This window comes from Periophthalmus magnuspinnatus, chromosome 16 (genome assembly GCF_009829125.3).
Source record: "Periophthalmus magnuspinnatus isolate fPerMag1 chromosome 16, fPerMag1.2.pri, whole genome shotgun sequence".
NCBI lineage: Eukaryota > Metazoa > Chordata > Actinopteri > Gobiiformes > Gobiidae > Periophthalmus > Periophthalmus magnuspinnatus.
Window position 1 is genome coordinate 20514527 of NC_047141.1, and position 23124 is coordinate 20537650.

At 39.3% G+C, this 23124-nt stretch overlaps 1 protein-coding gene across 2 annotated transcripts; it reads left to right on the plus strand.

Annotated features, from left to right (window-relative positions):
* Positions 1-4101: 4101 nt before the first annotated feature.
* On the plus strand, positions 4102-23077 carry LOC117383265 (zinc fingers and homeoboxes protein 2-like). 2 transcript variants are annotated; one of them, XM_033980386.2, is made up of 13 exons: positions 4102-4559; positions 16423-16815; positions 16901-17602; positions 17841-18053; positions 18135-18389; positions 18629-18844; positions 18945-19029; positions 19150-19335; positions 19717-20090; positions 20408-20621; positions 20698-20848; positions 20936-21033; positions 21511-23077. In XM_033980386.2, the coding sequence occupies exons 2-12, from the start codon at positions 16714-16716 to the stop codon at positions 21030-21032; spliced, it is 2595 nt and encodes an 864-aa protein (XP_033836277.1). In that variant the 5' UTR covers positions 4102-4559; positions 16423-16713; the 3' UTR covers position 21033; positions 21511-23077. The 2 variants fall into 2 exon arrangements, with proteins under 2 accessions (XP_033836277.1, XP_033836278.1); XM_033980387.2 differs by having other exon boundaries at positions 4102-4328.
* The last annotated feature ends 47 nt before the right edge of the window (positions 23078-23124 follow it).

Consider the following 23124-nt stretch of genomic DNA (forward strand, 5'->3'; position numbering starts at 1 on the left):
AGAGTCAGAAAGGAAATCAATGTAATTTTAATGACCAATTGCGAAATCCAATACTCACTGTGTACATTAGATCAAATAAAGGTGGAAACAGACTAATGCTATGATGATGCTGTCTTCTGTCCAATTACAGCCCTTTTTCCCAGGCCCTGCAATAAAAACTCAATATAAGAATTATTTACCAAACGCAGCAACCACAGTGTATACAGGGCTGTCTTAAGTCTACACTGCTATGTATGTTAGCTCTCAACAAGACAAGCTGGAGCTAAGTTTTGAAATGCAATATACACAGAAATGAAAGAGGAAATACACCCTATAATGGGCAACACATTGCAGCAGATTACATGCCATTGGTCTTGTATATACTGATTACAGGCCGACAACTCAAGTCCATCATGCATGAGTAAACCAGGCTGAGTCAAAAAGGAAGAAAGTTAGTCTTCTTTACGTTGGAAAAATAAATCTGGAATATACTCATTTTCTGAAGCAAAAATCAAAGAGAATTCACTTTAGTTCATTCATGAAACAAGCCAAGATCTTAAGTGGGGTAAAAATATTAGATGAACAGTATATTGATTTGACCTAGTGTAATCCTTTATCCTGTAACTTTGTCAGGCATGTCCTCATGGCTGCATTAAATCACCCAAAGACAACAAGAACAATTGAGCCAATAAACTAGCAGAGCGGATCCTTCTGGAAAGTCTTGAGCAGAGTGCGATGCCAAATGAGATATGTTATCCCTCCACTATGCTTGCCATAAGCTCCCCTGAACATCAACACAACACCTCCAATAAATGTGCTCTTTTTAAGGATGGATACGACGATACGGTTGATACTGTCACCTCATAATAAGTAGATGGGGAATTTGTCACTGATGTTTCTACAGAATAAATGCTTTTTGAGACTGACTCAAGATCTGCTTATGTTTATAATAGCCTTTCTTGGTCCTACAACAACATTTCAAAACTTGCATTTTTCTAAAATCAAACAACACTTTATAATAAATAAAGTAAAGTTATATTGTACAAGTCATAAAACAAGACAGAAAAGCCTAAACATGATCTCTCATTAATATATTAGCATTATTTTAATATAATTTTAATGTAATATAGCAAATAAAAAATCTTACAATAAAACATATTTCTTAACATAGATTCCGTTAAGCCAAATCTACTGACACATATTTAGGCCATTCAATCTCCTAAACATAACTTTATCTTCAATTCCTTCCCGTTTCTGCATCCCTCCTCACTCTAGTTTCAGCAAATGCATTTGGCCTATCTCTCTCTTCCTCCTCATTCTCCTTTCACTCTGCGACTCCAAACCATATGGTCTAATTGGAAACATGTGTGTGTTTGATGATTACAGTGGTAGCTCAGTCACTCTCTGGGAACCTCTCTCCCTGCACATAGGTGGCACACACACACACACACGCACACACACACTTATATATAAACATTTACCGCTTGCATCATGGCAACACCTCTGGACCTTTGCTCTGGAGCAAAGCAATAAAGAGGTTTCAGTCCCAATTCATGTCACAGTAAATATCTTTAGGTTGTGTTTTTTAAAGTCCTAAACCTAAGGATAAGCCTTAGACAGAAACAGAAATGGGATTGTTCTTCTAAATAGTTTTAAAAACCCTTTTCTTGAGCCTTGAGAAACATGATGCTTAGTATTGAGCTGATTTACTCAATTATGGAGAATATAAATTGTACATGTCCAAAACCTTTTTCATTGAAGAGGAGGGTTGTTTACCTGCATAACATGTTTCAGCTACATCCAGCAGCCTTCATCAGAAGCATCGGGTGATGGTGTTGACGTGTAGGGTGGTTACATGGTTTTGCCAGACAATAGTCTGTAGTCTACTGTCATACGCGTTCTCCAGACAGAATGAACTTTTTAAAAAATAATGTACATTTTAGATGAAAAATAAATGAATTTGTTCTGAATCTTACCTGAACAAAAGGTTGATGAGTTGCTCTTGAACAAATTACCTGACAGTTGAAAGTGCTACGCTGACATATCTGGTGAGGTGCCCATGGCAACTATTAGCCTGGTACTGCAAAAACAAAAATATCCATTTAAGTTGAAGCAACTTAGATTCATTAATTAAACCATTCTGTTCAGACGCATACCTAAAGCCTATCAAAGCTAAAAGGTGGTCCACTCATGTAAAGAGATGTTAAACTAGTGAAATGAACCCACAACGTCTTTATGGGAGCAAGAAGTACTAACAGCTCTATCTGCATGCACAGCATGAGTGATGACTGAATTCAAATGCAATTCATTTCAATGATTAGTAAATGCAGAGTTTACCCATTTCTAATTGTAGTGACTAAACATATCAAGAATTGACAATTTACAAGTGTTTTGCAAGACTGGAGACTATTCTGTTAATCACTACTTCTTTGAACATTAAACTGTAAATCTGTTTTGAGGCCTGAGGGTTCCTTCCCCTCTGCCAAGTCACCAGGAGGCCTATTGTTTAAAAAGTAGAACTCCACTGTAAAATGGTTTAATCTAAAACAAGGCTTGTTCTTTTCTATAAAACAGTGATTCTATGTATTTATTAAATCTGCAGTACCCTGAACCCATTTCACCATCACATCTCTGGACTCAGTGGGCCTTTGTTTAGGCACAATGCAAATGTATCGTTATTAATCTTCAAACCATTTTATTTTGGTTATATTGTAATATTATTATAATCCAGCATTTTGGGGCATGTGAGTTCTCTCTCATGAAATCGTTCCTCCATAGCCTACATAAAAAGAAAGCAATGGCCAACAATTATGACAAGGTGATAACGCATTAGTGTATTTTTTTTTTTTTTTTTCTAAACTCAAAGTCACATTTACATTTATTATTTATTCACTGTTCTGTCACACAGGTGGCAAAGGCAAACTGCTTCCAGTCCACACGTCAAGCAGACTGGTAGTCGCCAACGTGCACCAATGCCAACGCTCTGATCACCACTAATCACACGTTACACAAACAGGCATTAGGTGAGGTGTCTCGCCCAACGACACAACGACATACTGCACCAATTGGGCCCCGAGCTCGAACTCTCATTTAATCACTATGGCCCTGTTGCACATAAACCTTGAGAGAAGTGCACTCTAATTTCTGGCACCTCCGTTGTGTGTCTGACATGAACAGCTGCAGAAGCGCAACCATTTGGCACCATCTAGCGGCGTTTTATTTTAATCACACGCGGACACAAGATTAGACAATTTAAGTCCTACAGAATATTTTTTGCCTACAGTGTCAAGCATTTAGGCCTAATGCTTAACACTGCTCTTAAACCTGATATTTCTCTCTGTCTCTCACGCACGCACACACGCACGGGGGGGTGCGTGTGTGCACACACTCACACACTCACACGCTTCACCTAACTATTTTAACCAAGCATAAACGTGTACGTATTGTTATTTTAATTAAGTACAACAAACCTTAGATTTAGCTCATAAAAGGCTGCCAGTGTCCATTACCCGAATGTGTTACAGAAGCCTCTTATAAAGCTGACCCAATTTGTTTTAAATGGGCCAAGTCATAACAAGTCATACTCTGAGATGTGATTACATGCGTTTCATTTTCTACGCAGCAGATTAAATAGACCAAATCGGGGCAATTCTGACAGGTTAACATATCTGCGTAATTAACAAAAATCAGTTCAGTGCACGTAATGACGGGGTGGACCAAGGTCAAGCTATTTGGAAGAATATCAGATTCCTCCGGCAGATGACGCTGCTGTGCGTAAACATGGCACAAAGTTGGCTGTCATTTCAGGACAGTGTCTCTCACATACAAAATAAACACACGCACTGACCCCAAATTCACCTTTCAGCACAACCAAGTGGTTACACCGGTTTTATGTGCAGGTAGATATGGGGTACTGAGTGAACCCTCGCAAAAAAACAAACAAAAAAACAAAAAAAAAACAAAAAAAAAAACACTGCAGCAGCCACACGCATCTCTCCAAACCGCTCCAAACGCACGCGCAAATAGCCAGGTTGAAGCAGAGATGAGAGAAGAGGAGGTGGGTGCTCAAAAACAAGGGGTGGAGCTTTTGGGGGGGAAACAAGGACGCCCCATTGATCATGTAATATCCAATTAGGTCATAACAGAAAGGCAGGCATCATCAGCACAGGGAAAGTTGACGGCGCCAGAACCCAGGTCATGTGTTTTTAGAGCATCGAGCATGCTTTGTGGAGCTTCCGGTGTTGCTGCCGCAGACTGCACACTCTATTGCACCACTTTACCCTGTCTGGATCCCAACTTTTCTCGACTACAGCACTATGGATCTTCTGTGGACGGACACAAGCGCCTCGGTACGGCATGCAAATACGTACTCTGACGTCGGCGGTCATGTGGCTTTTGGCGTAGAGCCTTCTTGTGATCGCCAATTTTTCCTTTCCTGTCGCCTGTTGTCTCCTCGGTTACCGGACCACGGCGAGATTGCCTAGCCCAGCTTTGACAGTTTTTGTGGTGTAATAACAGAGTCTTTGCTTTGTACCCATACTCACGACTTCACCTGAGCATCGCGCCAAAACCGCGGGCAGGTAAGAAATTGATAAACTCTTCCTCTGTGTCTTTGCCCGAAACGCCCCCTTCTTAAAAAGTCTCTCAAGTTATAGCTAATGGTACTTGTTTGGTAGGACCGTTGACGTCGCTAGCATCGCCCTGTGCGTCTCCCAACCGCCACGAGCCTCAATATAAATATTTTAACTTGTCTGGGCGCATGAACTTTGGCTGCCCCGTCGTCTCCACCTGCACACAATGAGCCCACCAAGTTGTTAATTCTATCAAGTTTTGCTCTTAAACGCGGGGGTCGTGAGAGTAGCAGACAGAGACGAAGAACATCGTGTCTACTTTTTCCTCCTCCCCGTGTCGACATAACCAGCAAAACATGGCCGTCCATTGCCGACATGTTGTTACGTCGATGGCGAGAGAGAGGGGGAACATTTGGGGAGAGGGCTCCTCGGAGCCCCTCGCGTCTCGCAGCTCTAAACTCTCCCGTACGTCTGTGGACCAACTCAAAACGAGCGGCGTTGCGGTCTCAATGCAACTTTTGGAGTGTGGTGTTGTTTATAGACTTTGATTTGTGCGACTCTGATGTAGGCGTAACGTTACCCCGAGGGATGCTCCCTCCCTCCAGTGCGCGGCTCTTACTGCAAACGCTGTGCTATAGCGCCATACAAGACACGATATGTGCTCAGCTGAACCCAGCTCTTAGCTTTCTTATTTGGGTACAAACTTAAGTTACTTGCTCTGCCCCACTCTGGCTCTGGGTGCAATGTCCTGTTTTGGAAAACTGGAATGCTTTGAATGACTTCATTTTTAGGGAGAGTTATGTTTATGTGAAAAAGAAACAAAAAACAAACAAATGATAGGCTACAGGCCTATACTGTAAGTAAACAAAAACAGTCATAGTTCATCATACCAGGGTTTCATCATCCAAGCATTCATATTATGGCATGTTTTATAGTTGACAGCATAAATCTTAGGCTTTGAGTTGTAGATTTGGAAAAAGTGTTTTTTACTGATGGTTATAATTATCTTCAGCTACAAATTACAGTTATTACACAACATAAGCCATTACAGCATACACAAAACACTGATTGAGCTTGATGTATGAACACCTAAGGCATATTTGAATCAGTGATGAAAAGGGGATAAACGCAACATCTCACATATGAACAAAATAAACAGCTACATCTTAGTAATATGAACATGATAAATGTGCAATTATATAAATGCACACAGAGAACCCTTGGTTCAGTCTGCTAACTGATTTAATAACCTGCTTTGCCATTTTAAAAGATTCAAGTTTTCATGTATGCTTACCACATTATAAATAGGTATATATCGGTGAACCAATATATCGAGCCGATATTGTACTTTTTTGTGTATTCGCTTCCTGCCTAGGCTGGTAGTTGGTTTGGGCTCACCAGTTTCTGCTTAAAGCTCTATTTTAACAGAATTGGCCCCAAAATATCAGCAGAGCTTATCGTTGCTCTGAATTCTAAACGATGTGTATCGGCATTGGCCCTAAAAAAACCCATATCAGTCAATCTCTATCTTATAAATCAATGCACCAGTTCATTCATGTTGCAGTCTTAAACATCCAGCTTACATTGACACAACAGGTGGTTTCAGTAATTGGGACCAAATGCACATGAATGACTTGAATAATGTCAGATCCTGATGTTTGATGATAAACTTTGTGCACACACTGACCTCAGTGTTCATCTCTTCTGATGCAGTTCCCATCACACCTCCATAAAAGACACCAGGCGGATTTTGATCACAGCTTCTTTAACCTTTCTGTCATTTCAGTTACTGTAATTCCTCCGAGTATAGAGACATGCGCTCCTGCACTTCACATGTTAGGATAAAACAACCTCATATGGTTCCTTGGTGCGATCTGTCAAGACTAGAAATGTCAACTATGTAATCTGAAGCGACAAAAGGCACATTTTGAATTTTGATCCTGCAGCAAAGCATTTTTATTGATGAAAAGAAAGCAAATGGTAAAATCACAGACTGGATTTCCTTAGATACATTGAGCAGCGTCATCAATGAATAATTTGTGACTGAAATTGGGAGAAGCTTTTAATTTTGTGCTTAGATATAAAAATAGCATGTTAATTATGAACTGGATCAGATTTTGGACAGCTATGGATGAAATTAGGTATAACTTTTGTTTTTTTTTGCGGCCTTTTTACAATCTGCATATTTGCATTGCATTATATTTTATGGACCCCTCTTTACATTTCTCAAGAGCTTGTTCAAGACTTTTAGCATAGTGCTGTTTTTAATATTGTTGTTTTAACTGTTGTTACTTAGGGATTATAGCGATGCACAGATGTTGCTGCTTCACCATTGTCCCATTTCTCATACAGGGCAACAAGAGGGCCTGAGCATTTGGAAAAGAGAGATTTTACATACAGCTTTTTGGCCAGCTGTTATGTTTGATTTTTTAAATCCACCTCCACTGCCTCTTCTGCTACATACCGACGTTTGTACATTGCAGCGGTTGACCTCTCCAGAGTGTCACGGCCAAAACATCAGGCTGTGAAACGATGTGTGCCGTTTGTTCCCGTTACATTTCAACTATTTACAGTCGTCAAATGGCAAGAACAAAAGCGAACAAGGCTATGTCTGTCCCTGTCAGTTTCAATTGTAAAATTCACAGCACTGGTGCCAAACTGCAACCCACCAATTGAGTCATAAAATGAAGATCTTTTTGTTTTGACAGCTACTGAGTGCCTAAACATTTTGTTTAATATATCTCTGTATGAGGGATGATTTGATATTTTCCTGTTGACAGTTCTGTTCTGTCAAAGTTGTTATAAAAAAGGAAAAGTAGGTGATAGTTGTAGTTGTCTAACATTGTCTAATTGGGCTTTAGCATTTTCACAAGTTCATGTTACACAAGGCATTAAGGTATAAATTCTCAAATTACTTGGTTTGAAACTAATTTTGTATTGATTTGTTAAAGTTATCCAAATATTCATTGATTTCAAATGTGATGATTCACAACTCCTTATCCTCCTGCTATTTGTTTTGTCTATGTGAGCCCATATTCGCTGAAGGTCTAGTCACGCAATTGACACAAAAAACTTTGGCAGTACCTGTCTGTTATTTTGTGTCATTCTATTTGAGACATCAACTTAACACTTCAAATACTTGATGTTGCCTGGATTTCAGTTTGGGATCTCTTGACTAGGCTTGTTGGTTTTCTACTTTTTAGTATTTTTCATGTCCTTCAACACAGCTCAAGTTGCTGGGCTATATAACGTGTCCATTTCCCCGTTGAAGCGACTGACTCATTGCGGGTTGCATGGAGGCTGTTGTTGTCGTTGTGGGGATGTTGCTTAGCTTGGCTCTGCAGTGATGTCATCAGCGTCTACACCGGCCTTTGTTCTAAGGCTTTCTGAGTTTCAGATGGCATCACAATGGACTATAGTTTTTTTTGTTTTGTTTTTTAACTAAGATGATGCAGGTTTAAAAAAAATCATTTTTGTGGATAATAGGCTGTGCAATTTATGAATAGTTGACTATTCATAAATTTAATTTATAAATAAGGAATATCTGTGGATTTTCCTTTATGATATTTCTGCTCCAAAAATACAAATTATTGGCTTCTCAGAGTGCAGTGTCATACTCAAGAATATGAACATATTAACAACTATAATGTATTTTGCCTGGACCAAAGCTTCTCTGATGTGTTGTGAGGTGACTAAGGCAACCACAGATGAGCTCATCACCTGTGGGTGGAGCCCAGAGGCACAGAGTGGACATGGGGGAGTTTGAAGACAAAGCTCCATAACCATAAATGTGATGCAGATTCGTTGCACAACAAGGGTATTAGTAATCACTGCAGTTATCTTCAAACATTTGACAAAATCGCAAAAACAGAGGTTTAAAAAGTATAAACATTAGAAAATGCCATTAGAACAAAGAGTGCACAATATTGCAACCAGACTGCTTTTCATGGCAGTGTCAGTTGGTGCAATATCTGTATCTCAAGGTGTCCTAGAACAGCACCTCTGTTGAGCTTCCCATAATTCACTGCATTCATACATTGTAAACTTACAACTGGTCAGAGTTCTTTGTAGTTGAAAAGTGTCATGCAAATTTGAACTCTCTCCAAAGATCTGACCTGTAACTTGTGGGTGTCACCTGTTTGTCTCCATGGAGATAGAGAAATTTGGTCTAGTTTGTCATACTGTGGAACAGAATAGCAGTGATGTACGGAGACAAGTGACTGATGCTCCACCAGAAAAGTTACATAGTGCACCTTTAATGGGCATATGATTTGTTCAGGTTAAATTAAATAAGGCACTTTTTGGTAAAGGAAAATGCTAAAACACCAAGAACTTTAGTGGCACATTAGAATTTAATGTAATTGTGTCCAGAAGGCAAAGACCATACCTTTAAGCAGTGTAATGAGAAACAATGGTTGGCCTAGATGTGGCACACAGCGTGCACACACCTGATTCTTTTATTAATGTCACTGCAGTCACTGTGCAAATGTTTAGAATATGGAAAAAAATAAATAAATAAAAGTTACTATTATAACTTAATGATAAAACCATGGAGAAATGCAATCTTTTTCTCAACATTTTGGAAAAGGTCTCTAATCTACGTGATTCTTTGAATCTGTTTAGGTAAGACTTTGTATCACTGTTCCTTGGAGCAAAGAACAAACCCTTCCCTCGCATAAAGATTATAATATTGTTTTTAGAAGAGTATGAAAGCGTTGTAGACATTCGGAAAGGGCATTTAACTAGAAGATCTTTGGTTGGAGTTTATATCTGTGCCAAGATGCATGTCCAGTAGTTTTCCAAGAACCTCTAGTTTATTTTCCTTTTCTCTTGTAAATGTATAATGATTTTTCATCTGTTGTGCTGATTTTACACTATGTTGGATTGTTTCATTATTTCCAGAATACTCTGGATTTCACAGGGTGCACAACAGAGTTTAAAAATTCAGTTTACGCCTCCTGCCAGCCTGCACAATGTCACAGGAAATTAGACTACTTTGAGTGACAAATTGAATTGCGCTGGTGAAATTCAAAACACCAGCAGCACTGCAGGCAGCTGTTGAGAAAGTTTTCTAGCCTCGCTGTGTTTGTCGTGTAGGTCATTTTCTGCCTGAGTAGACGGGCACAGTCCCATGTCCCAACTGTGCCCTCGAAATCTCTCAAGTTTAGAAACAAGGGAGGGAGGAGAGGCATAAAAAAGAGAGAAAAGGGATAGAGAGAGGGAGGAGAAGCATAAAAGAAAGATAGAGAGAGAGGAAAGAGAGTGCTTACTAAAGAGTCTTTCTGCACTGCACCACGTCAGCCGTGTGACACTGCACTAACACGACCCTCATACCAGCTCCAGCCAATGGGAGAAAGGCGAGAGTGAGAATGTGCAAGCCACACCCACTGCAGGGAAGCCACGGGACTGACAGGTGGGAAGCCTGGTCCATAGAAACAGTGAGAGCTCAGGGACGCTTGGGTAAATATAAGATAATGAACACCAAAGTCCACTAGATTATCATTATTTGGGGCCTCTACAGGATATAAACTAAACCCAATCCAAAATTCTAACCTCTAAAAGTGTATTAAGTTGTTTGAGCAGGTGCCTTTCTAATTACCGATGCAGCTCATTACTTTGAAGGATACTGTTTGTTGTATTGATGAGAACCTGGCAAGTACAATTTGTAGTTATTTTTGGACTAAAAATAAATGGAGGTGAACACACGGATAAAATAGGCAAATCACTTAAAGCTATAAATGATAGTATGCTGCAGTACTGAACTGTCATGAAACACTTTTACCGGGTTTGTTCACCACCATGACATCAATTTCTGGTTTTCTCTGTATGATGTTGGAGCTGTTGGGTTATGTTATTATAAGAATATGCCATAAGTATTGGAATTACAATGTTTGTTTGTTTCTTTGTTTGCTTTTCTATAGCATTACATTACTTAGACTACAACAGAATCTGTAGTTGTGAAAGTTTCTACCAGTCTGATTAAAATATTTGTTGCAAAACATTGGCACAATGACACTGGTTGACAGGAAGGTCTGTTTTGCCTTTACAGAGTCTGTTGTGTGTCTATAAAGATTGGATAATATAATAAAAACATGATGGAAGAATTTTGGATGACTGTTTTAAACATGTTGTGTTGACCTCTGCTAAGTAGCACCTCCTGCGTCAAGACATGATCATTGTTGCTTACCCTGTTACCGTGGAAACCTTTGGAGTGGGTGACACGCAGATATTTTTAAAACTTGCCCTTTCTGAGTGAGTGTATTGAGCCAGTTCTGGCACTGAAACTTGTTGAAAGTGCTTTCATCATGTGTGGTATTTGGTGGTCCAATAGTAATAGTGGACTGTCTGGTTTTACAACTGGGTTCCAGCACTAGTCAGAATGTCAATTTTACTGTTTTATATTTGAATATAACTGTTTCACATACTGTCATGTATCACCTATTATAACACTACATATGTCTGAAATAAGTAGAACTCTAACTACACCTGATCTCTTTTATTCCACAGTCTGTTATTGAGGATTGTATGATAAACCGTAAACTATAGCCTGTAGGGATACGTTTACGCTTATATTGGATTGGTCCTTGTCTGAGCCCAGTGTAGTCCTGGTTGGTCCAGTTCTACTCGTGACATAGATGTATTAGGGTAACCTTGTACACCAAGATGGACTCTCGCGATATTTGTTCACAAATTCACGAGAATCCATTTTGGCGTACCCCTGCTGTAAAGATAATCAGGAAGGCCGACCAATCACAGAGCAGCATTGAGGTTTGTGCAGAAGCCAAAGGCAAAGCGCTTAAGCGAACCAAAACAAATATGGCAACACCGACAGATGTACTTCAGCCCATTTTATTATCAGTACGGACTATTTTGTTTGTGAAAAACATGCAAAAGGTAAGCAATTTTTGCATTTGTGAACAGGGATGATGTCTGTGCTTTTCTCTCAACAAGATGTTAGATTTTTTTTATTTTTTTTGGCTTGTTCCATTTGTGATGCATTGACCAGTTTGATTGAAATACTCATCATGACATTCCGCATTTTCCAATTGTTTTCAGTGAAACTCATCCCAGATTGATAATTTGAAGAACTCAAATCAGAGTGATACGCATAGGACTAAGGACAAGTTTAATTTATATTAAATTTACAATAATATATTAGATGATTCCATAGATTAGCATTCCTTCAATCCAGAGAAATGGTAGCCTTGTTTAAAAGTGAAGTGGGTGTGGAGTTGAATGCAGAGCAGCCTGCTTGACATATTTGGTAATGCACTGTATATAGGCCACAGCGTCTCTCAACATTGTTTTGGTTCAAACAAGGTCAAAGCTGCCACAGCCTGGCAGCGTGTTAAAATGTCTCATTGGGCTTTTGTAACCTAAAGAGTGTTAACCAGAACAGGATTTGAAATGCCGATGACAAATATAAAGAACTGCAGCACTATTACCCCATGCTGCACAGTTGAACCTTTTCCAAGTTCTGCAATCCAGCTGGACATATTGTGGTAGTGGCTCTAAGGCTGCATGAATAGGTAAAATCCTTCCACTAAGATAGTCCTTACCAAGCCTAACTCAAGCTCGGAAGTTGGGTCCCAGTGTGCTGCACTCTAGTGCCCACTGTTCCTGACAGGTTGCTTCAGGGGTCACTACTGAATAAATATTGCCTATGAAAGAAATTACTTTTTCAGGCTTGGGACTGTCACTAAGAGTATTTAAGCACTGTCATCTTAATATTCATAGGTCTCCATTCCTGTCATCAATTCTGTTGCTATGCAGAACGTATCACACAGTGCACCATTTTGCTGCACACTAGAGGAGCTCTGTGATGAGATTTAAATTAATTCTGCTCTGGTCCGAAATTCTGCCTTGCACACCCCTGCTGGGACCTGTTGTATTAATGCCTCTGCTTCTCTTCAGCATCACTATACTCACCCTGACTCAGTCCGGCACTCTGCAGTGGCTGATTTGTGGAACAGGAATTCAATGGGGGAAAACAAAACAAAGACGGACGCCTAGTACAGTTATGCTAACAGAGCTGTTGCTGAGGAGTACAGTTTTTCTGGTTGTGATATACACTGAATTGAGGGCAGTTTAGCTGCAGAAGCACATCAATGGCAAAGACTTTCTCATTACATCTATAGTGGTAGAAATCAGCATCATATTACTGCTGCAACTGTGTTGCATGTATTGCTCTCAGTGACAGTTTCAAAACTCCGGCACTCTTATGCTAAAGTCTAGATTAGCTCAGTGTCTCCCGCAAAAAAAAAACAAAAAAAAAACAGCAATATCAAAGTTTGTGGTGAAAGAATACAACCAAGAACTTAGCCAGTCACATAAGCCAATGTGTTATTTCCAGTTACTCCAAGCATAGGGAAAGAGAGAAGTAGCAGTTTCGTTCATATGAAAATATGTCCATAATTAATACAAAGGACAGGTGATGTAATGCAAATAAGAAGTTTTGTATTCTTGCATAACCATATTTTCTATATCACAGACACAGAATGTCCAATACTCTCTCTGCTCTAAAAATAAATATATACTGTACAATTTTATCTTGTTTAATCTATCTTTGGACATTAGTGCCTCAGTAGTTGACAAAATTGGATTGATTTTCTTTCTTGTATGTTTGCCAGAATGAAGCCTAAACTGATTATAGCTGATGAATGTATTAGTGTCTTGTGGTATTTAAGGTAACTTCTTCAAAGGATGGCTCCAGTAATATGATGCACCAATCGCACTTGCAGACATTAGGCAAGTACAGACAGACAGGCTGGCAAGAGGATGCCAGGCTGAGTATTCATACAAGTTTAATGAGCGTCAGACAGTGGGAGCTCACAGTGAGACTGACTGGGCTACACACACAAACCAAACAGGTGGGAGACTGAGGTGGAGACAGTGGAGCCAAGTTGGGATTTTGGTGTGTAAATCAAATATTAATTTAAATATATTCTCATGTACAAAAGTAAATTCTGAAAATAAAGAGTTTGTTTTTAGAGAAAGACAAATGAAGTGATCAAATAACACCCCAAGGACAAAGAAGGCACACAATGTTGTTCATTATCATCCTCCGTTCTTGCGGCTGTTGTATTTTGGGGTTGCCAGTCAGTCAATAGCTATCAGGTAATGCACTGATTTGCTGTAGTACTATAAATTTAAGGTTTTACAGTTAATAATGTTTATCAGAGTTTGGGATTAGATCATGAAGGACTTGCAGAGACTAGTTGTTTTATAATGGTAATCTATCAATAGTATGAATTAGTGTTGTCAAGAAGATATACAAATTCCAGACTATATGATGATATGCCAAATTAAAGCAGTAGAGGTGTTTTAATCCATTCAATACAAAATTCATTTGTATTGGTATCAGATTGGTATTGCGGTACTTGTTACAGTACAGTTTTGTATCAAAATAAAAGTCTTGTATTACCCATCACTACATTCAGTAATGTTATGTCTGATTGGTTCATATTGATTGATATTTAGTCGTCTTCACACTGTAGTTGGTACAGTTTCCAGCAGCTGACTCTGTCATCCTCTTACAAACATGTTTAAAGAGACAGAACTTGTGCCAGAGGATCTAATGCATTTAGCAGTATTTACAGTTTGATTTGAAGCACTCCATGGAAGAGTTTAATGTGTATGTGACAAGCTGTTTGTGTACATGGTGAGTTGTTTTTTTTATTTATTGTGAGTCAGCTTCTTTTTAACGTTGGCTATGTTTTGAATATTTTTCCCAAATGACTCATTATGGTTCCTAATTACCACGCTAACCAGCCCACATTGGATTATCTTCATTGCTTTAAATCAAAATTCATATAAATCAGTGTCAGTGAATGGTCAATGGCTAAGCTGCATTTTAAATATGCAGTGTTACAGTTTGCGAAAATACTCGGCACAAATGAAACACTTCTCTGTGCATTCGCTACCTGTGTGGGTTTAGCCAACTGCTGTTTTCTCTCGTCATCGTGCCACTATCGCCCACAAACGCATTGATAAGTGCTCAGACTGTAAGAGCAGTGGAAGTTCAGTAGGTCATATAACTAAAGTACCGTTTCAAATGAAGCCAGCACATTTTCCACTGCTCTGTGGTGGATGTGTGTCTTGATTGTTGTTGAATTTAGGGCAGACGGTGACAGTGGGTGAGTGGGAGTAACAAATGCTGCCACCATATTTGCTTAACAATGTTTACACTGTGTGTATATCTTGCATGAGTCTTTTTTCTGAAGTGTAGGCCTTTTCAATGCATTTTTTTTTACTTTTGTATCAAATAATTGTATTCAAAGTCTTACCACTTTTAAACATTGTGATATTGTGATAATATGTTGGTGTCCATTTAAAGCAAGTAACATTGGTTCATCACACTTTATTCAGCATAGTAAAATATGTCATGAATTCATATGGGTTTCATGTGTTCTGCCATATACTTAATTATGGACATTGTAACACACCTAAATTATTTTCTGTGTCTGTCCAGTGCTGATGATGTTATACAGTCAGAGTCAGTGTCTCTCTGGTTGGGTGTTTCTGCTACAGCTAGACATCCACAGTTGCTATAGCGACTTCACGGTAATGAGTCTGCATTTTAACAATGTTGTTGCGTCCTCTTGGGCTGTATCTCTTGTTCAGGACAGTGATGGGATGATGGGGAGCTACTTTCAGTGTTTGTAAATATTAAAGGTAAAGCTAAATAAAGAAAGGATCAGATAATCAGGAAGGAAATGACAAAAAAAAAAAAAAATCAAGAATGCTCCAGATTCCAGATGGAAAATTTTGAAAAGTATATGCGAAATAAACTTGGATTTGTTTGCAGATAACAAAATGTTTCTAGTAGATTGTTACCTTAATATAAAAAAATAAATAATTTATTCCTTTTTATATATTTTATTCCTTGTTGCCTCTCATTTAATTTTCATGTTGACTTCAGCTCTAATTATTTTTGACAGAAAAGGATTGTTGTCGCATAATCAGATCTTTTTAATTTTGATTGCAGTGAAGCACTATCACATCAGAATATTCATAGTCTTTCAAGGTGATGAAACCATAATATTTCAAGTGTATTTTGTGTGTTGTCTTGTAGCTTTATCTGGTACAATAAGACCTTTTAGTTAGGCCTGTCACAGTAATCTTATCGTTCTTATCGTTCAGAATATGAAAATTGGAACAACTTTTTTAGGTCAGTACTTATTGTGTGTAAATTTTCTTTACACTACTGTAAAAATTGTTGTTATTTTTTGGCTCTATAATAATATTTGAGCCATAAAAAGGTGAATTCATAACGTCTATGGTCCATTACAGATGCAAACTCTACTAAAGTGTTTCATTCTGCTATTTATTGCAGCTCACGTTTGTTTGCTTTTTTTGTTGTTTTTTTTTACAATATTTACATTTAGAATAGTTTTTGGTATATTGTTTCAGTATTATTGTTTATCATCTATATTTACTTCAACAATATATTGAACTTGAAAATATGTTATCATGGCAGGCCTACTTTTAGTAGTTTCACTGATGCTCAAAGTTTTGTTGTTTAACTGAGCTGAACAAAGTCCATATATGGTTAAGTAACTGATAACAAACACTTGTTTATTATAGTAAGACATTTATTGATTATATGGATAGATGTGGTGGCTGGGGAAAGAACCTTCCCTCTGAAAGATGAACAAGATACACGGGGTGGGGAGAAGGGGTCGAGAGAGCGGAGACAGACGGTGTTGCTGAACTAGGCTTGTATAAATGTGGCCTCTGGGTAATTAGAGGTGTGGTTAAGGTGAACTGTGGTTCGCTGGAGAAGAGCAGGAGGAGGTTGAGGCGTGGTCCTGCTCCTGAATCTGTTAGTCCATCAGTAAATGGAGTTAATATGATTGTTTTCTTTGTTTAGGTAATTACCCATCATGCAGGAGCTCCTCCAGAACTGGAGCTGACACTGTCAGCTCGACCCCCCAACATTGTGCACAACTCTCCTATCTCCACTGGACCTTCATGTCCCCTGGTTGAGGGTACAAGCTTGTTGGTCTACACCTGGTCTATACCTAGTCCTTCCTTTCATTCTGGCTGGACTTTCTGCTGCACCTTCTGCAATACTGTTTGCCTCTCACTCAGACACTGGGGTGGAGCAAACCAGGCACCTTAACTTTAAGCACAAAGGTGACATTGGGCATAAGCCAACATCATGGCTAGTCGACGAAAAGCATCTACTCCCTGTATGATCCGACCAGATCATACCATAGTGGAACCAGATGACGATGAAATGGAGGATCCATGTGATTTACAGGTACGCTGTACATATTTTTGGATTTCTGGACATGTTTTTAAATAATGTCATTTTAACCAATTTTTTGTAATGAATCCTTTTATAGGCAAACGTGAATAACCATAGAGATTCAAGTCCAATGGAAACTGATGTCTCACCACAGAAAGAACTGTCCATGGATTTGGACCTACTGGACAAAGCATCGGACTCCCAGTCATCAACAGACCATACCGCAGCAGAATCTGATCTCACTAAGTCCCAGCAAAAGCAGCAGGGAGGCTACGAGTGCAAATACTGCCCCTTCTCTACCCAAAATCTGAACACTTTTAAAGAACATGTGGATGCTAACCACCCTAATGTTATCTTGAACCCATTGTACCTGTGTGCTGTCTGCAATTTTAACACCAAGAAATTTGACACCTTAACAGAGCACAACGAGAGGTGTCATCCGGGGGAGAGCAACTTTAAATTCAAACGCATCAAAATGAACAATCAGACAATCTTGGAACAGACTATAGAGGGATGCAGTAATAATGCTGTTATTTACAACTCTTCTAGCTCCATTTCTGGTAAAGTGGAGGATATGAATAAATCGACTGCAGTCAAAATCAGCAAACCAAAAATAATGACTTCGGATAGTAGATGGACAGATGGAACGTTGGGTAAACTTGCCCCAGAGTTGGTTAAGAAGCCAATCACCGCAGTGAATGTGAACGGAACAGTCATCATCCCAGAGTCCACACTCCTCAAAGCGGACAGCCTTGCTCACATCATGCCTTCACTACAGCGGCCTCTCAACTACACACAGGTTTGCCACACTGCTAAATGCAACACGTATACATATTATCATGACAGGCCTAGTTCTCTAGATTGTGGTAGCTATACATACTTTGTTTAAAATAACAACTGCAATACTATTTCCATATGTTACAACAAATAACTTGGAGGAGATCATACTTGTATAGCTAAGCAATACAATAGCACCCTCAGCTTTATTTCTAAATGTTCTAAACTAAATTATCTGTATTGTTTGTTTTATGTTCCAGGTGCCCAAGATTGCTGTGCCCTTGAATACAACCAAATATAACCCTTCGCTTGACGATAACTTGACCCTCATCTCCTCCTTCAACAAGTTTCCTTACCCAACCCAGGCTGAGCTGTCATGGCTTACTGCAGCCTCCAAACACCCAGAAGAGCAAATCAAAGTTTGGTTCACCACACAACGGCTAAAACAGGGTATAAGCTGGTCACCAGAGGAGGTAAATATCACACTTTATACTGTACGGATAGAAATCCTGTATGACCAAAGTAAGTAAATTGTATTTCTGTATATGTAACAGGTTGAAGAAGCAAGAAAGAAAATGTTTAACGGTACAATCTCTCAAACATTCGCTGTAGTGGCCCCTCAGCTCAACTCGCAAATATCCTCGAATTCTTCAACCCCCACCTCAGCCTCCAAATCCACCCCACCCACAGCCTCTCTCCTCCAGCCGCTCCCCTGTCAACTTGTGGGACAGACAAGCCTGGTGCTCACACCTGTGGCAAATGGATCTGCTGTCACCTGTGCCCCTTTGGCTCTCACTGTGGCTAACCAGGTACACTAAATATGTATGTCAAATCTGTATGTTTAGAATCTTTAATTCTTCACGTTATTATATAGCAACCCAAAAAAACCCAAATGTACACATGCTCTTGTTTATTTTCCTGTTTTTTAGAATTAGCATCAAGCCAAAGTTAAAACCTCTAATATTAATAATTTGTGAAAGGAAAGAATATACAATGTCAAATCTTTTTCTTGAGGTATTATTATTATGAGGTGTTTTTATTTTTTCAGGTTGCACAATCGCTTAAAAGACCCCTGCCTTCCCCTGTGATTTCCACAGAGAGCAAACGGCCGTCCATAATTCAAACTATCTCTGCCCCTGTGCTTTCTCCCAAACTGTCTTCACCCAAAGTCCTGAGCTTCACAGTTGATCCAAACAAAACTGCAGAGCAACTGTCTGTGCTAAGGACCAGCTACACACAGTGCCCCTTCCCTGAGGAGGATGAGGTATCAATATTCTGACTTACAATAAAATAATAAAGATTATTATTATTATTATTATTATTATTATTATTATTATTATTATTATTATTATTTTATATTATAGATTTACAGGCTGATAGAGAACACAGGGCTTTCCAGAGGAGAAATAAAGAAGTGGTTCAGTGAGCAGAGACTTCTCAATCTCAAAGGTAAAAATGGAGCCTTAATGAATTACTTGAGGCTTCTTTTATAAAGTGACTTAAAAAATGCATTTCTGTCAGGCTAAAGGACTGCTTAGTCATGTTCTTTTCTTAAACTGTATCTAAAAGGTGTTCCTCCCCCACCTGTGCTTGTGAAAGCAGAAGTCAATACTCCCTCCAAAGACGGCCCAGTGAAAAAGACTGTTCCAAGTCAGTTTCCGCTGCTGGAGAGAGTCAAGGGGAAGAGCTCTGAGCAGCTGAAGGCTCTGGAGGAGAGTTTCCAAAAGATCAGCTGTCCAACAGAGGCTGAGCTAGGTAATAATACTCTCCAATACATTTCAGTATGGTACGTGTTCATCAATTATAGGCTCAAATGACATTGACTTTATATATTTTTAGTGGTCTCTGTTCCCTTTCTGCGCCAACAAACAACAGCTTGTATACCAAATTATTTTTGATATTTAGATGTTAAATGTTCTTGCACAGATCAGTAGTAAAAGTATTCTACTCGGTGTGACTTAATCACTCCTGTGGAAGTGCAGTGCTGTCTCTTGGGGTTATCAGCTTGACCAAAGTAGCAGGGATGTTTTTAATGAGCTTGTTGTACCATCCCCTGGAGAGACAAGTTTTTGGACCTCTCTTTGGCATCTTTGTTGACCACTTTGCAATATTTTTTATACTTTGGTCCTCTTGCAGACCAGCTGGCCCAGGACACCTGTCTTTCCAAAACCGAGGTTGACTGCTGGTTTTCCGAGCGGAGAGCTCTGGAGAAGGCTCTGCTCAGCATGAAGAGTGCAGAGGATCGTCCAGGGGCAATGCAGAATGGGGCATCTCACCGTGAACAGGAGGGGAAACACCATCTCTCCTCCCCCCACCCCCCTCTTCTTTCCTGTTCATCCGCATCTCCTCCGGTCCTGGCAGCATCCTCTCCACATCCGCCGACTCTCTTGTCCTCTGCCTCTCCCCCTATCCTCACTTCCTCCTCCTCATCTTCGCCCCATCCCCCCATCCTTTCTGCATCAAACAGTCCTGCGCCCATCACCAGCCGCTCCCTCACTCTGCTCAGAGAGGTAAAAAAGAACACAACTTGCATTCTTAAATGAAAGAAATATACTACATGGGCTACATACTGGAGATTTTGTGTATTTGTAATGATTCTCCATACATATTTTTTATGTTGACTTGACTATGTGCAACAAGCCTCATTTTGAAATTCTCGGAGATTTAGTGTTTTCTGTAAAATTACAATATTAATTAACATTTTATCAAGTCATGGGAAATGATAATGTGATAATTTATTATTGTGTAGAAGAAAACGGCATTCACAAGGACAAATTAAAAATGTCATATTGACCTATCTTTTAATAATTTTTTTTATTCCAAACAGATGTTCTGTCGGACACAGTGGCCTTCTCCAGAAGAGTACAGTCAGCTGGAGGTCCAAACCAGCCTGGGACGCACCGACATTGTGCGTTGGTTCAAGGACCACCGCTCTGCTATAAAAAGTGGTGAAACACTAGAGTGGATGCAAGAGCAACTGAAAGCAAAAAACAAATCAGAGAAACCACAATGTATTTCTATAGAAACCTCAACTGCAAAAGGTAAAACCCTTTCAAAACAATAAAATAAATAAAATATTTAGTACATTTTCTTAAGCACTTTCTTTATGCACTGCAGAAGAAATTAGTGGTGAGAATATGACAGAGCAGTCAAAGCAGTTGGACCAAGAGACAGTGCAGTGGTTACCAGAAAAGCTGGACCACGGAGTAACTGTCCTGAAGCCGTCAAGGCCAGACAAAACCAGTGACAATGCTGCAGACAGTGGGAGGTGACTCCTCTCTTTGGACACATAATCTATTGCTGTCTTTGTGGAAAGTACTTTAGCCAATAACTATTGAAATTGTGTGCTTTTCAGGTGGGTAAAGGTGACTGTTGAGGTGGGGGAAGACCCTCAAGCAGCAGCAGACACAGATATTTTGGGTTTGGAGCAACCAGGCAGAGTTACAGGCTGATGTAAGTAGATAACAATTTAGAGAAATATTTTAACTGAATAACACTAAAAGTTCACTCGGGCCACAGTGGCTCAGTACTCATCCACCCACCTCCACCAACATATTGCCGATGTGTCCTTGGGCAGGTCACTGTACTCACCTTGCCTGTGTATGACTGCTATGTGTGTTTGAGTAATAAGTGGCAGTTGGAGGGGCAAGATGTCTACATAAAGGAATGTATTTCAGAGATAATAGAAAATTGAGTGTAACTAGAAAGCGTGAGGGTAAATGGTGAACTGTTTCTTTAAGATACCACAGCTGCAGCCCCTTTCACCCAGGAAGTTATCACTGTGTAATTAACACACTTCAGCTGTGCCAGGATTGGCCAGGATGGCAGCTTGATATTGGGACCAAATGATCATTGCCATGTTCACATGTGCATAAAAGACCTTTGCTAATATCCTGTCCATAATTGTGGCTGCTTGTTCTGTTGTTTCAGAGCTGGTTGTTTTGTTCTGATCATCATGAGAAAACCTTAAGTAGATCGTAATCGTGAGGACACAGTCTCGCTGAGATCTCATCCTGAAGCACCATGGACCTGAGATTTGCACTGAAGAGCACTTAAGTGTAGTGCGTAAATGGACATAAGAGGAGTGCCAAAGCTGGACTTGATGCATTGTTCTTACTACTTAGTGTGTTTTTAAAGCACCATGTAAATATTTTTCTGTATGGAGTGTTTGTACAGTTTTACTAAGAGGGCACTTTTGGTTACCATTTTATACTGCCCCAAACCGGATATGTTTTTGTTTTATGATCAAAGTGTATAATAATCCAAAAATATTGTCATATTTTTGAAAATCATTATGTTCATTAGGCGTAGTCACTAATGGCACTTAATTGTACATATTCCTGTCATTGTAATAGATTAAGTAATGTAAGGCATTTTCAGCTTAACTGTACCAGCCATTTGGAAACTAACCTTTCCTTATTTCTGCAGCTTCTTTTTGACTTGGCCTCGTAATATTTTGCTAGTGAGAGTGAAAATCACTTGCACTGGAAAGTGCTAGAAGTGCAATTAGAGGGAATAACAGTGTTTGGAGAAACAGCCACAGCTTTACTGAGGGTTTGCAGTTCTGAGCAAATCGAGCTGCATTAGCACAGACCAAGGAATGAAAGCACTGTATGTCCTGATGTCTTCTTGGTGAAAATGTTTTGCCTCAGTATCTAAGATGTGTTTAACAGACTCAAACAGTGCCGAATGTGGGTTTTTCATACTGAGTGAGTTTTATTTTATTACTTGAGGTGTCTCTCGTTTTGTTATGCCACGCTGCCTTTGGAGCTTTCACCTGACATGTCTCTATCTCTAAACCTGGTACAGTTCTCACATTGGTTTATTACAATTTTTCATTTCTGTTGAAACAAAATGTTAAGTATTATTAACTGAACATGCAGATATTTAGGTATAAATTACTTGTGCATGGTAATCAAAGCTCCCTCTCATGATCTGTGACTACATGTTCCTTACTTTCCTACCTTTCACAAAAAGAGATTGGCACTTATTGTTCTTAGAAATTTCTATTTCTAGGGCTATTTCACAAAAGTGACTATTGGATAAATTCAAATTCCAGCCTTATGTTGTAATGTTTTTTTATTTTGTTGTCATTACAGTTCCTTGCACGTCTTCAACTGTCCATAGTGAATGAGCCCCACATGGGTGACCCTCTTGTATGGAGACAAAGTAACTTCATTATAAGGCTTATACAAGTTTTCCTTTTTTTTGTCAGTCACTTTTGTGTAATGACCCTCAAATTTACAGCTGGGTTATTATAGTCAAATTTTGCATCATAAACTACCCGATTTGTGCAAGCAGCATACCAATCACCACTGTTGATTACTAAGCAGGTACACAAAAGTGCTTGCTGAATGTCTGTGTATGGCACTGCTTAAGTTTCATGTTTAAAGGATCTGGAATACCGGTCATTTATTGGCTTGTAGTAAACACTGCTTGCTTTTTCATTTTCTATAATTATTCTGCTTAAACAGAATAAATACACATCCAACTGTTATGGAGACATTTGTCGTGATGAGACACAAGTCAATAAAACACAGGGAC

Coding starts and splice junctions, on each gene's coding strand:
- LOC117383265 (XM_033980386.2), top strand. CDS start 16,714: ATGGCTAGTCGACGAAAAGCATCTACTCCCTGTATGATCCGACCAGAT. Junction 16,816..16,900: donor AGGATCCATGTGATTTACAG/GTACGCTGTACA, acceptor ATCCTTTTATAG/GCAAACGTGAATAACCATAG. Junction 18,390..18,628: donor CTCTCACTGTGGCTAACCAG/GTACACTAAATA, acceptor TTATTTTTTCAG/GTTGCACAATCGCTTAAAAG.